The sequence below is a fragment of the Neltuma alba genome, unplaced genomic scaffold, assembly GCF_004799145.2.
Source record: "Neltuma alba isolate B1F8T4 unplaced genomic scaffold, ASM479914v2 tig00000675_pilon, whole genome shotgun sequence".
Taxonomy (NCBI): Eukaryota; Viridiplantae; Streptophyta; class Magnoliopsida; order Fabales; family Fabaceae; genus Neltuma; species Neltuma alba.
Genome location: NW_021632140.1, coordinates 63,125 through 78,651, shown reverse-complemented (window position 1 = coordinate 78,651; position 15,527 = coordinate 63,125). Strand labels below are relative to the sequence as shown.

General features: G+C 34.2%; 3 protein-coding genes across 3 annotated transcripts; 2 read left to right on the top strand and 1 right to left on the bottom strand.

Moving 5' to 3' along the window:
- Positions 1–954: 954 nt before the first annotated feature.
- LOC114743906 (RING-H2 finger protein ATL14-like) lies at positions 955–2,114 on the bottom strand. Its single transcript, XM_028932107.1, has 2 exons — positions 1,624–2,114; positions 955–1,030 (listed from the first exon to the last, which is right to left on the bottom strand). Exons 1-2 carry the CDS (start codon positions 2,112–2,114, stop codon positions 955–957), a joined length of 567 nt encoding a protein of 188 aa, XP_028787940.1.
- A 2,386-nt stretch (positions 2,115–4,500) lies between these two features.
- Positions 4,501–6,388, top strand: LOC114743936 (transcription factor bHLH10). The gene is made up of 3 exons (XM_028932134.1): positions 4,501–5,367; positions 5,565–6,026; positions 6,131–6,388. The coding sequence occupies exons 1-3, from the start codon at positions 4,510–4,512 to the stop codon at positions 6,200–6,202; spliced, it is 1,392 nt and encodes a 463-aa protein (XP_028787967.1). The 5' UTR covers positions 4,501–4,509; the 3' UTR covers positions 6,203–6,388.
- Positions 6,389–8,897: 2,509 nt separating this feature from the next.
- LOC114743897 (HD domain-containing protein C4G3.17) lies at positions 8,898–15,203 on the top strand. Its single transcript, XM_028932101.1, has 8 exons — positions 8,898–9,310; positions 10,917–11,041; positions 11,897–11,934; positions 12,518–12,628; positions 12,722–12,801; positions 14,283–14,319; positions 14,538–14,579; positions 14,827–15,203. Exons 1-8 carry the CDS (start codon positions 9,029–9,031, stop codon positions 14,913–14,915), a joined length of 804 nt encoding a protein of 267 aa, XP_028787934.1. The 5' UTR covers positions 8,898–9,028; the 3' UTR covers positions 14,916–15,203.
- Positions 15,204–15,527: the final 324 nt, after the last annotated feature.

Sequence of the window (15,527 nt, the reverse complement as noted above, 5' to 3'; positions counted from 1 at the left end):
AGCAAATTCATTCGATTTTTTGCTGACAGATAAAAGTAAATATATATTCATATCTTTTTGAAATAGATTAAAAATAAAGAAGATGCATGCATGGATAGGTCTAAATCTATAACTGGATTCAGGCCCCATAAAATATCTTTAATTAGATGCAATCCATCTAAATTAGGTATACGTTGTCGTCTGTTGGATTCTGGGGATGAAAGGAAGAAGAAAGGAAAATGGAAAAGTTTAAATAATATATTGATTGAAAGACACGATAATGATTATACCAATCATAAATCATGAAGGTGATAATAAGGTGGCTTAATTGTGCAAATATATTTCTTAGCCAACAAAAAACTCTTTTTAGTTAATCAAATATGTTTGTACGCTTTGATGACAATTTTGTTTTGGTCATAATTATAAAAATGTCGTTTATCAAAGACTAAGAGCCTCTCTTTATGTAGGCCTCATACAGCCGCGCGACTAAGTGGTGAAAATCCACTTAGACTCGTTAGTACAACCCAAGAAAACAGACACATTATTTGAGTTGTTACCCAATAAAATTTACAAAGGACTGGGTTTTTGTTCAAGTGTATGTAATAGGGGCTAGTTTGATCAATGGCAGAGGATGAATCGGAGGCCATTCATGGAGTATTTGGATGAAAATTAAATTATGATTTTAAAAATGATTTTATGGTATCTGAAGTAAATATAGAGGAATTTATTTTGATTTGTAAAAAAGTGACAATAGTCAAACACCCCCAAAGAATGGAAAGTGAAAAGAAAAAAGTCGAAGGAAACAAAGGACAAGAAGGAAAAGAAAGAAAGAAGATGGAGAGTAAGAAGGGAAAAGGAAAATAGAGAATTTTATGTGACTCTAGATACCATGTAACCAAAATATTTTTTTGGTTAGAAGGAAAACACAACACTTGCACTCGTCGCTGGCGGGATCGAACCCGCTTGCTCGTCTCACTAAGGAGGACTACGTGCCAGCTGATCCATGCTGTGACCAAAGCACTCGGGCAAAAGAAATTCTTCCTTTTCATGACTGTAGAACAAGTAATTATACATGAAATATTCAACTAATATTGGTTGATACATAACAGAAATGTACAACAAATTCTTAACCTAATAAAAAATAACAAAAGTGTTAACTAATCCTTGACACAATCAACCATAATTAAATCTTTGGTACAAGAAACATAATTAAATCTGAGTTTTAAATAAATAGCTTAAGCCGTTGGGCATAATGGCGTATACGGTCCTCAAGTATGAGGATGTCAGCAAGTTTTCAATAGCAACATTACCCACCATGTTTAGATGAAATTATAGGCTCAAATTTTACGTTAACATGTTTGTATGCGTTCATGTATTTAATTATATAAAATTAAAAATGAGATGTCAAAATTAAAGTTTGAACCTGCATAGTTGTGTGTGTGTGTGAAGCCCTTTGTGTGAGGAAAGGGGAAAAAAAGGCTGTGTATGATAAAAATAAAGAAATCAAACATATAATACGTTTCAGAGCCATGATTAATAATTTAAAGATTAATATATACTAATTTTATTTTACAACTCACCATACGTATCATGATTACACATATATTTAGATTGATACTGCTTTTGGTCTGTCCCAAAACTCACCGAAGCCACCAGTTCTCACGCTCAGAATTATCCTCAAAGAACGAAGAAAACCTAAAGAAAATCACATGTGTTCCTCCTCCATCACCATGAACAACATTTCTAATCCCAGAACCCAGAAAGTCCCTACAAAGAGGACAAGTGAAGTTCCTGAATCCAACCCACTGATTCAAACAATTTCTGTGGAAAACATGTTCACATCTCAGAACCCTAACTTCATCTCCTTCACCAATCTTGCTCAGACACACTGCACAATCCACTTCTTCTTCTCCTTCACGAGGACGCCATATCTCGACCCGTTCTTCTGCAACAATCTGAAACGACTCTTCAGGAGGCAGATGGTGATGATGAACATGGAGGCTGTAAAATGGGCTGTAGGTAAGAAATTCCAAGAACCATTTGAAATGGTGATAAGCTAGCTTGAAGCAGTTGAAGAGGATGCTGAATAGTTGAATACAAAATCTGATGATCATTATTGCAAAACTAGTCACCATGTTCTTCAGGATTCGAAGAAGAACTTCGTGTATATATTTTGAGTGTATAAAGTTTGGAGTTCATGTTCTTTAGGGATGGCTTGTATTTATAGGCATATTGAGCATGCAAAATAGTTCATAAAATTAATAATATCAATAATGTCTCTTTCAGGGAAAGTGGATTTTGTGTGAAGGGATAGGATATTATTGTGGGATTTAATCATTTTCCACGTCATGGGTTAGGATAATTCTAATCATGGTTCATATTATCCAATAAGCATGCTTATATATGGTTAATTCTGGTTAATTAATATACAAAATACAAAATAACAGACATGCACCTTAGAAGAATGCACATGTGTGCGTGTAGGATTTACTTGGTGGATGAACTCTGCCAAAAACAAAATGCAAATTTATTGCTTTCTTATCCTTTTGGAAGAGATAAAAATAAAAATATATAGAAGCATTTGAAAGGTCTGATGAATCTATAACTGCATTATTCAGACATGCAATGAATCTATAAGTATAGGCACAATGTTGTCTGTTGGATTTTGAGGATGAAAATGATTGCAAGAAATCGAAGGATGATGATAAAGGAAGAAGAAAAAAGGAAAATTTTGAATGACATATTGATTTGTAAGATATAGTAGTAATGATGATTTGACTAATCATAAATAATAATTAAGGTGTGATACATATATAATAAGATGCTTACACTACAAAAAAAAACAAGAAATTAGTAATGAAAATAACCATAATAATAATGAGAAGATGATGTGGCAATGAAGGAAAAATCCTATCACTAACTAAATTCCGTCCCTAATAATACAGTGGGTGATGGATAATGATTCAGATTCAATATATTAATTGTTTGATTATATTTTGATTAAGATGCATTAGGGTTTTAACCATAATATATGAATATTCCTAATGGGTAGAACGAAGAAAAAAATTCTTGCCCAATTTTTAGTATGTTAAACTTTTAACAAATTTATGGTATGCCTTTTAATTAAATTGAAAAAGAAGAGTATTTGAAAAGAGATAAAGTAAATGATAAGAAAAGGAGTCAAATGGATTGACCCTCCTCTATTCTATTTCTATCTTAATTATATTTCCTTCTACTTTAGAAGACATGTATAAAAATCAATTTAAACATTATAAATTTTAAAATATTTGTATTATCTATAATTCAAAAAAAACAAATTAGGAATATGTGGCACTGGAAGGGATAATAATGCGGCGACGTACTGACAGCATCGTATCAGAATACGTACGGAACGGATCATTTTATGGGGCCCATGTGACGCCAATATTTCTGCAGCATGTAACAGAAACTCCCCTCCTCCCTGCCCAACGAAAAAGGCTTCTTTTTTTTGGTCAAAAACGAAAGAGGCTATTTTGACAATTTCCTAGAGAATACTTGAACTTGATCGTGCCAAGATATTTCTGAAAATTTCTAGTTAATATAATTTTTTATTCTTAAAATTTAAGTTTATTTTATTTTTTATTTTTCAAATTTTAATTTTATAATTTTAGTTTTTAAAATTCTAATCCTGGGGATGTAAGAGTGCTAAAATATGTTAGAATGTGAAAACAGCTTAAAGTAGTAATATAAACTCATTAGACGAGCTAAATTTCACGTAGATAAAAAAGGAAAAAAAAAAAAGAACATGTCCTCAAAACATAGTTGTTTAGCTCTTCTTCTCCTTCCTTTTTCACGTTTTGAAAACTCATCCCTCTCTACATAATCATTTTATTATCCATATAAAATGCAGCTGGTTGTTGTTGTCTAGTGAGTCCACATGATATTTTAACACTGTTCATAATGTTACAATAGATTTTAACATCATTATAACTTTATGGACTAATATTTTAAGATAGATTAAATTATAAGTTTTAAATTTAAGAAACAAAAATTAAAATAAATCCAAAATTCATGAACAAAAAATTACATTAACACTAGGATGATTTACAGAGAGGAGAGTGCGGGTAAGGATATGGCGCTAATGCTATACGGACAGGAGCTCGAATATCATTTGTGGGGGCCCATGTAACTGAAACTACCTTCTCTCTCCTTTCCTCCCTGCCTCTTTCACTCTCTCTCTCACAGACACACAGGGATAATATAATTGACCTTTATATATATATATATATATATATATTCTGCATTTTGTGTGAGGAAATGGTTTTATACATTCAGGAAGCGTTTTCCGGTTATCAGGTTTCTCCAATCTTCTGTGTTCTTTATTTGAATTCATGCTTACTCATCTTTATTTCTCTGCCCGGTTCATTAGTGTCTACTTTCTAGTGCTTTTATGAATCTCTGCTATTTGTTTTTTCCCTTTTTTGTGTTTTCTCTTCTGCGTCTATTGCAGAGAAATTGATAACAACCTTTCTCAACAAAAGAGACGAAATAATGTACGAAGAGGCGACAGCTGGGTTTTCTGCAGGAACGGACTCGTTGTTGTCAGAAGACTGCTTCTCCCAAATCGCTTCTTCTTCTATCGCCTCACACATTCACAACCCTAGCTTTCCAGAGAATGTGGGTCTTTCTATGGAAAGTTTAGCCTTCGCTTCACAAGACGCTATGATTTCCAATTTGATGGAAGAGGTAACTCATCATGACTCGAATCAGCTAGTAATTTCCCTTGACCAGTCTAAATGGGACCCTGATGTGAACTTCCATCACCAAAATCATCATCAGCTTCAACATCAACTGCCTCCTTACCCTTTAACAGCAGATCTTCATCACTGTAATCTTCACTGCAGCTTGCCCAGTAGTTCTTCCACTTCTTCATTTGTCAACTCAACATCCTTGATCTCTTTAGGAAACCCAGCTACCCTGAAGAATTTTGAACTTCAGATTAATCCTTCTGGCCACCCAACACTGGGATTGGAAAACACAAGCGTGTCCTCTCTTTTGTTGCAGGATCCCTTTTTGCAAATGAACCTGCCTGCAGGTTGTCCAGCAAACAGAGAGTGGTTTCAATCTCTTCCTGCACGAAATGATCTTCTGATGTTTGGTGGGGAGGATGACAAAGAAGGGAGTGGGGTTGTTTCATATTTAAATGCTGGTCGTGGAAGAGAATCTGGTGATAGTAATAATGATTTCCTCAAGTTTTCCCACGATTTGGCTCCTAATAGCAGATCAAAGGGAGGAGGAGGAGGAACAGGAGGCAAAAGGGTCAGACAGGTCACTATTGAGAAGAAAAGGAGAGTGGATTTTACTAGCAAATTTGATGCCTTAAGAGAGCTCATCCCAAATCCCACCAAGGTAATGCATTTTTTTCCTCCCCTGCCAAGTATCATAGATCAATCCAATACTAGTGAGATCATTACTTGGTCAAATATGCTTGTCTACATTGCAGTATCTCTCTACTCTCTCTCTCTGAAGTACAAATTCATGCATAAACGGCTGATTCTTGTTGGCAATCTTTTTTCCCTTTTTCCTTGTCTGAACTGAAAATCAAGAATGATAGAGCATCTCTGCTTTGTGGTGCTATTGAGTACATCCAAGAGCTTCGCAGATCAGTGCATAATCTCACATTATTAGTGAATAAAAAGAGATCATCATGTGGGAAAGAAAGGATCAAGAGGCAAAAGGTTGAGGAGGAAGAAGAAGAACAAGAAGAAGAAGCTTTAGGGGACTTGGAAAGCTGCAACTTGAAGCCGCTCAGTGAACCAGATCATCATCAACGTCTTCTTCCAATCAATAGATGCATAATTAAGAGCGCTTGGCTTCAGAAGAAATCTGAAGACACAGAGGTTGATGTTCGAATCGTTGATGACGATGTCACAATCAAGCTTGTTCAGAGAAAGAACGCTAACTGCTTGCTGTATGCTTCCAAGGCTCTGGATGAACTTGAGCTTGATCTCCAACATGTTGCTGGTGGCCACATTGGCGATTTCTGCAGCTTTTTGTTCAACAGCAAGGTTAGTGATGAGAATATATGGTTCTATGAATCCTAATTTTCCTATGAAGTTGACCCATTAAGACCGCGCAAGTATGACTGATTTGTTCCTACTAGATATCGCAGATATATGAAGGTTCTTCTGTGTGCGCGAGTGCCATAGCCAACAAGCTAATAGAAGTCATGGAAGCAAGTTGAAAGAGTGCCATTAGATATGGTTTCATATATTAAAAAAAAAAGCTTTTTATTTATGTTGAAGCTGCTAATAATTTGTGTCTTAGTTTTTTTCCTTCCTATATATCTAGCTAGCTTTCTTTAATGAAGCTTCTCAAGGTTGTATTAGTTCAAAATCATGATGGGACCGTCATACTATTATATTAATCTTATAATATTACTACGCCCACCCCCCCACACACACACACACACACTTTGTGTACAAGCCTCTTTTGATTCACAAATAAAATAGTTATAACATAATTTGCCTTTAGTATCCATGATATGAATGTTGAGCCTAGAGTCATTTTTGGAGAGGCAATTGAAGGAAGAAATCTTATGGGATATGATTTGTATAATGTTATACTCCTCGGTCCTTATTAAGACCCAATTTGACTTTTATTTGGTCCTAATTATAAGACCCAATCCATTTGTTTCTTATATTTATGCATTTTTTTCCAAGATAATCCTTCTAATAATGATAGTTTTAGCCAATATACTTAATTAGCAAGGATATTTTAGGAATGACAACACTTATTTATTATAAATAACCACTTAACTTACTTCTTTAATCTCCTCAAATAAGTCAATTGGGTCTTATAATTAGGACGGAGGAGTATTTAGTATGACCCTGTGAGTTCTCATTATATCTTCCACAAGCCACATCCTTAATGTAGGATCAAATTGTAGAGTTAATGTTGATCTTATATATAAAATTTATTTCACAAATTTATTAATTCTTTAAATTAACCATATTGATATTCTCCTAACAATAATCAAATAAGAGGAAGTGTGAAGGAATTAAGAAAAATACTCATGATGTTTAAAAAATATATATTGTATTAACTAATTTAACTAATATCTTTGATATACTAATTAGTTAATTAGATCTTATATTAATTACCGAGGAGTATTGTTTTAAGGCATTTTCTTTCCTTTTGTTATTTCCGGAAAAAAGTAGTATTTGTGTGGCATGATTACAACATGAGACTAATATATACGTGTATATGTATTTTCAAATTTGAAGTTTCACTTTCATGTTATTTAACAAGGGACGCTTATTATATTGTTGTGCCTGCACTATTAAATAAAAAATGGCAAGTTATTTCATGCGATTACATTTGTAAACAGTATTTGTTTCATATGCATGCATGTTCTGCCCTAAATTAATCAGCCATCTCTATTTTTATGTCCAAGCAGAAATATCTCACATGCAATATTCAGTATCTCTGTGATTATTATGACTTCAATGATGGCCATGTATTAGTACAATAAGAGAAACTTGAAGTAAGGTTTTTAGAACGAATTTGTTATTCTTAAATTTTACTCTGGCTACTCTTCTCTACCCTTTCCATTCACTTTCCCTTTCTACCCATCTGCACCCCTCTTAGATTGAAATTTAATTGTCAAGATTTAATGTTTTAAGCAAGTTCTTTTTTCTTTTTTTTTCCCTTCTAAGCCAATGAGCAAAAATGCAGCCAAAAATTCAGAACAAACTAAAATAGAAAGACAGGATATATGGACTTTATGATAAGAAGAAAATTGTACCAACAGGCGTTCTTAATGAAAGAATTTTGATGGCTTTTAAGTGTGAGATTTGGAGTTCGCTTTTTTTTTTTGGTGATACAAGAAGTGGGCTCGAACCCGCACACACATCCAAACACACACACACCACTCGGCCAAGAAGCCGGTGGTGGAGTTCGAATTTTTGTGAACCCAGGAGAGCTATTTTTAGTTGGGCTTTGAATCTAACCCAATCAATAAGATAGCTATTGAATAAATTGTATTCAATATATATGTTCATTCTTTTCTCAATTTTAATTTTTATTGAAATTATTTATAGTAAAATGATAAGGTACTTAAATACTTCAAAAATATTCATGAAGAAGCACCCAACATTCATGAAGAATTTTTTTTAGCTGTTATCTGTTATTAAATTTGATTGTTAAATTATATAGTTTGGTCAGTGTTTTTAATGGTCACAGTTCAAAACCTAACTGCTAAAAAATAAAACTTCCAAAGACATATAAGAGTAGAAAAAAAATTTTAGGTACTAAGTGCTCCTCCATGATATTTTCTAGGTATTTAAGTATTTTATCCTTTTAGTAAATGATCTTTTCTCTTTTTAATGTAACCATACATAGCTTAAAAGAAGCTTAAATACACCTAAAAATAACAATGATATCTGAAAATTAAAATGATCATGAGCCCATTATTAAATTTAAAAAACATGATTTAATTTTAGAAAACACACTCAAAACCAAACTTTGTAAAGCTGGTAATAATTTTTGAAAAAAATTGATAATAATAATTCAAATACTTAAAAATTATTATAAATTTTATAATTTCTTAGTAATTTTTTTAAATTTATTTAGTAGGTGTTTGGATTCTAACAAAAATACTTTTAAAAAGTATTTTTATATAAGTCAAAATAAAACTCTTCTCATATCTTTATTTTTTATGTCCTAAAATTATTTTTAAAATTATAATTTAGTTTTTATCTTAATCATAATCTTGGCCTATTAAGGTTCATATATTGGGAAAAGAAAGGGGACATTCCGGTCGAACAGGGCTAAAACAGAGATTTCCGATTTGGCTTCTTGTGTCACCGAGGTATCCCACAGATACAGCGGCAATAGTAAGTGACGCACAACACGGTATCGCCGGATTCCCAACTCCCAAGGCATTACCAAACCGCTCCACAGTGTGCCTAAAAATTTGTAGTTGGCGGCTATTTAGCATTGCTTCTGTTTTCTCATCAACAAGATTTCGAAGTAATAATAATAATAATCATCGCAATTCTTGTCAAAGATGATGACCAATTCCTCAGTTCGTTGCGCCTCGCCTTTGCATCATCAGTCGCTGCCATCTCGCTTTGCGCTCGCCTTCTTCAATCGCTCCTTATTGACGAAATCTGTTTTCTTTGGCGCAACACCGAGCCCAAGACTCGTCTCGGTGCGGTCTCAGACACCCGGTTCGGATCATGGGTCGGGGTCGCAGAGATCGGTTGGCTTCTCAGAGTCTACTCCCTCAGCTGGGATTGCGAACTCTTCCTCGGTGATTGATTTTCTTACATTGTGCAGACGGCTTAAGGTTTGTAAAGGACTCACCTTTTGGTTCCTCTTTGCTTCTAAACTTGCAAAATTTGAAGGAAACTGCATTCGATCCTTGAATGGTAGTTTGATCATAAAACTGTTATAGGACAGAAAACAAAAACTTTAAAATTGATTGCAAGGGATCACATGGCCTCCTATGTTTACGTTTTCCTCTTAAATAACTGGAATTTGATGTTTTCATTTTTAAAGATTGTACTTCCATTCTGTAATCGAACATCAAGTAAATTGTAGTTTCCCCAAATTTAAATTGGGATGAAGAGAGCTGGGGTTATGCTGTTTGATTCCCTTTTATAATAGCAATAAGAGAATGAAACTGTCAAGTGTATATTTGAGTAGAGTTTGCTATGTTGTCCGCCACGTGATTTTTTTAGTTACGTGCTTGAGATTAGATTTTAAGTGGAGAATGATTCCCAAATATATGATCTCAAATAGTTTTCTAATTTAGAGTAAACCACAAATTTGGTCTTTTACTTGTTAGGTATATTTAGCTTTAGTTGCAGAATAATATTGACTGTACAAGCTATTCTCCAAGAATAATAGTTTGTGCTAGGCCTTCTAACATCCCGTGGTCACTTTCCGAAGGAATATTTTATTAGTTTCAAGGACCAGCTCAAATACTCACTAGTTAAGTCGAACTTGCATTTGAGGTGCCAAATTGTAGTTTACTCTCAAATGTTGTTGCTGCTTGTTATTTAAGTTTTTATTGTGTGATTTAGTCTACTAGGACATCAAGTGCAAGACTCTAGTGGTTTCTGAAGGTGTAAGAGGAAAATTGAGCTTTCTATATGGCATCCATAGGTGGACGCCTGCCTCTGCTGGTCAATTTAACTTTCTCTTTGTATGCGCATGGACTGTTGGTTTGCATTGTCTGGGCATCGGTGATAGTGAAAGATCTTTGAAAGTTTCATGTCTGTATGCCATGTATCATATTAAAGTAAACTTGTGTTCTCTGGGGGTTTTATGTTTTTTTTTTTTTTTGGGGGGGGGGGGGGGAGGATCCACATCCACATAAAATGTAAAAGGTGTTGGTAGCCGCATTTTTCATGAGCCAGGGACCATGTTGCTCATTTTGGGCATCATGCAGCCAAATGCACATGGCCTGCTCTAGTTAAGAAAATGTTGATAATTTTAAATAATGGAGGTAAACCTGCAGTTACCAAGACAGCAGGAGTCGTATTACTCGAGCATCATTCTCTTAGTTCCAAGGTAGATGGGAGAAGAATAGTTTGAACATAGAAGAATTATAGACATGGGTTTAGGCCTCCATTAGTGTTCCTAGCTTTGTATTTGACCAAGATCAAGTAATTATTGGCACATATTTTCTTAATTTATTATCATAGGTTTTCTCTTTCTTTTCTATCAACATGCCTAGTGGGAAACTAGGTATTTTTGCTACTAGTAGTTGCTAATTTGACACAAACATAGAGGAGTATAATTGGGATGCATCAAAGTGCTTTTGGGTCTCAGATGCTTTTTCGGCCAGCTACCATGTTTGCCTAAAATACCCATGCCCATTACAATTCTAACATGCAAAATGGAATAATTAACACAATCACTCTTTGCCATATATGCGAACCTTGTAGACGACAAAAAGGAAAGGATGGGTCAATCATGGCATAAGGGGTGCTGAATCAATTGCTGACCACATGTACCGCATGGCTATAATGGCTTTGATTGCTGCTGACCTGCCTGGATTGAACAGAGAAAGGTTTGACTTTTTCTTGTTATTTGAATTTATTTCTTTGTTTAAAAAAATTGAGTCCCTTGTTTTATTCTATTATAAGATTTATTTGTTCTTAGATTTGTTTGTGTCTTTGTGGACTTTGAATCAAGAGCATGGCAGTGTTTTAGGTACCCTGGTTTTTGTGAAATGGTCAGATAAGGATGTCAGAATATCAGATTGTTAGGACAATGTGGGCTAAATAGTGCTAAATAACTGGGGAGAAAATCATTTGACATCTCTGCCTCAAGTGAAAACATTTTATTTGGGTATATTGGGCGATAAACCCATGGCCTTTCATTTTTCATTATTACCTTTTACTACCCATTCTAATCAGATATTTGTTTGACTTGGTATATTTTGTTCAAATCTAACTATGTAGTTTTCTGTTAGAGGCCTTTGAATTAAACACGAGTCATTTTAATTAACAACTATTCCTTTGGCTTTTGAAATGCTTGCTCAAATTAGGCCTTCTAACTGCTTTTATTTTATTTTATTGCTTTAGTTTTAGTTGTGGACATCATTGTTAGAGAAATATTTCTGTCCCTGAGATCCCTTATCTCTAACCAGTATAGATGTTGTAAGCTATGTAGCCAAGATTCTAGCCTAAATAAAAGAAAGCTTATGGGAAAGCAGTTATATACTCTTCTCTTTTCTTGTTATGTATTTTGTTTCCCCTTTTTTTGGTCCTGAAGAGCAAGAAATGAATATTCAGCATCACCGTTTTTAATAATTGTCTTCTGTGTTCACATGCCCTTCTTTCTGCTATTCATATTTCCTGGTTTTGGTTTCGGATGAATTTTCCTTAATTTTCTGATGATGTCCTTCGGTTCTGTTTTGCAGATGTATTAAAATAGCGCTAGTGCATGATATTGCTGAAGGTAATTTTTAACTATATAGTAACTGAAGTTGCTTGTTTTTAAATTTTCAAGTTTTATACTAGATGATTCCCTTACTCTGTTTGGTGTATATGAAGTTTTTACACATTTCCTCTAATGTGATTGCCTCCTACACTGCTACAACAGATGGCTTTAACAACGTGTGCTTGTGAAGGATGTGTTGATCTCTTGTGATTGACCATCCTGTTCTCCAACTTAATTCAACAAGATGGATGGATAGCTTCTTATATTTAATTTCACTTGGTAACTACTGTTAATTGATGACTTTGCTTTCTCAATAATTGAACTGCCCGAAATATCCTACTGGAATACAAGGATAAACATTACTTAAAAAAAAAAAAGTATTATACTGTTGATTCTCACTAGACAAATTATTCATGCATTTGACAAATTTCCACTGACAAGCGTTGGCTTATGTTACTTTCGCCCATAGATTTTGTACTGACTTGTACATCGGCTCCCCACCCCATTTCTTTTGTGTACTCTTGAACAGAAATGGGCTTATGCATCTTGTGCACATGAACAGAAATGGTATAAAGGCTGAGTTTTATTTTGCATTTAATAGCTATTGTTGGAGATATAACACCATCTGATGGTGTGCCCAAAGAAGAAAAGAGCAGAAGGGAGCAGGCAGCTTTGAACGAAATGTGTGAAATTCTTGGCGGAGGGATGAGAGGTATTTTCATGTCCATTTTTTCAAGAACATTTTCGTTTTGAGTTTCCTATTTCTGGATCTATTTTATTCCAAGAACCAACTTGTAATTTGCAGCTGAAGAGATTAAAGAACTTTGGGCGGAGTATGAAAACAACTCCTCTTTAGAGGCCAATCTTGTTAAAGATTTTGACAAGGTATGTGTGCGACCTTTTATATGACCTTTGCTTGACCGTCTAGTTGAGAGCAGCAGGAAAAATTGTAGAAATCTAAATTTAGTAGATAAACAAAAGACAACTAAAAGGTTGATAAAATAATGTAAAGTTATCAAAATGCCACAGATTTTAGAATTTAAGAATAGGAGCTCAAACAAAGATATTGCACCCTTCATTTTATGATCTAAATTCATTAAATGCTGTAGTCAATAATATCGCCTGTAACGCAGTAGCTCTCAGACCCAAACAAGAGAGACTGTACTCGATGTCTAATCTTCTTTTGCTTGTAATGAATATTGTCTGAATCAAAAATACAAGTTTGATGCCTAATTGTTCTTCTGGATTGAAAATTGATCATATAGAAAAGAAAAACCCTATGCTACTATCACCATTTGTGTATATGCAAATATACACGTGTCTATATCTGAATACTTTTGCGTAATATCTGGTAGTTGTGAATAAAATTAGGTTTAGAACTTCCATTTAGAACGCATTCTTCTGATCTCATCTGGTTGTTTACCGAGTCATAAGGCTCAAAAACCTTAAAAATTATTTGTTTCAGATTTATACCGGTTTGTAGTTGTGTCCCATTAGCAACTGTTGTCTACACTTCCCACACACATTCTAATTTCCAACTAATTAATATAAACTCCATCTCTTGCAAAGAAAAAAGCTTATCATCTTTTTAAGGTTTCAGATGAATCAATAATTGAGTCACTTTCTGGTTTTGTAAATATTTTATTGGAAAATATTCTTCTTTAGTATGAAGCATTAAAAAGAGATGAAAATGACAGGAAAAAAAGTCGTGAGCAATATTGCAAAAAACATTACCTCTGTTTCTACCTTTTCTTTGCATTGAAAGGGACGCTACTCTGGCTGTAAACAATATGCAACAGTGGTGATTGGTGATGGGTGATATTATTGGATGAAAGGGTGTGACTGGATCTCCAAGCTGGAGATTTGTTTAGATGATGATTATGCTGCATATGCAAACATAGAGAGAACGAATAATAAGTAGTACATCGAGGAATATGGCGTAGCATCACAAAACTTTAACTTTAGGTGCTGAACTCTCGCAACTTCACTTCTCTAAGTCGCCTTAACTTTTTCCTGGGCCTCTAAGCCTAACCCTGAATTGAAAATTTGAGCAAATATAAGGAATTGTTGCTTCCTAACATCAAGAAACATGACAATAGCAAATTACAATTCTTGTTCCAGCACATAGAGATTTTGTTTTTGGCACAACAGTAAAGTTGTCACTGCATGACCTAGTGGACATGGGTCAGGTTGTGAAAACAGCCTCTTGCAAACAATGCATGGAAAGCTGCTTACCGTTAACCCAAAAGGGGTCTGGCCCTTCCAGCTTCATGCACCGGTTGTCCATTACTTCTGTATGATAGTCTTAATCTGCGGAGTTTGCGTTTATCTTCTAATTGAACTTCTTTCCTCTGAATTTTGATCAGGTTGAAATGATTCTGCAAGCATTGGAATATGAAATGGGTGAGTTGTGGTAAATGATCTTAGGAAAAGACTGTTGTTACTGGTAGTTGTAAAAAATTCTGCTTTCTTTTTTTTTTTTTGCTAATAAAATTTCGTCTTGCATTAACATATATGTGTGTGTGTTTATAAATCATAAAGTCAATGTTACCCTTATGATATACTCTATCTGACATGTTTCGTAATGGCAAGTATCTCAGTTTTGTTGTATTGTGTGGCAGAACATGGGAAGGTGCTGGATGAATTTTTCATTTCAACAGCAGGTATACTGTCTAAAAGAAGTACTTATTTCCTTTCATGACTTTATTGTACATTTAGTCTCTCAATTGTACTCAAGAAAACTATTGAGTCATTTGAGTTTTAATTAGGATGATCTAGGGCATGTTTGATTTCCATTTTCAAAAAATTGTTCAGTTTTTTCCCCTTTAAGAAAAACTCGTTTGAGCTTCTGTCAAACATTCTGATCCTTATTTGATGCAAAGCAATCTTGGTTTTTTAAATGGCTTTCAGGGAAATTTCAGACCCAAATAGGAAAAAGTTGGGCAGCTGAGATCATTTTGAGAAGAAAATCTTTATCAGCACAAAGGTTGAGGCGATAATTTAGCTGAAAAGGCAAGCCTTGCTTCTTTAGGTTAGTTTTGTAGTTTTGACTAGATCCTTCTTCATTTGATTTCTTTTGGATTTGACCCTGTTTCTAATAAATTAGATCTACCCGTTTTTTAACTTCTTTGCATCTAATGCCGTGTAAATTATTAACAGTCTCAGAAATGTTTTTTGAAATGCCTTGGTGCTTTGTCTTCTAAGGAACAAAATTGTGGATATTGCAATCATATGCTTTCAATTGATTCTTAAACGGAGGTAGTATTAAATAAACATCCATTTTGGCATCTCTGGTGTTATAATGAAAAGGAATTCAATCAAGGTGAGAATGATTCTGAGAGAGTGTCGGATAATCATAGATATAATTTTGCTATTGATGTCTTCCAGTGTTCCAAGTATTTGTAAAACATTTTTAAAATTTTTTACTACTATTATAATTATCTAGATTTAGAGTTTTTGTTCTCAAAGTAAATTCTAACTAAAACATTGATAACTGATTAATTAGGTCCTTGTTAGACGTTATCAATTCAAATTTTCAAGTTCCTCTTTAAACACAGCATTGATTGTGATGGTTGCTTTCTCGAGGTAAACTGGGGGTTATCATTAACTCA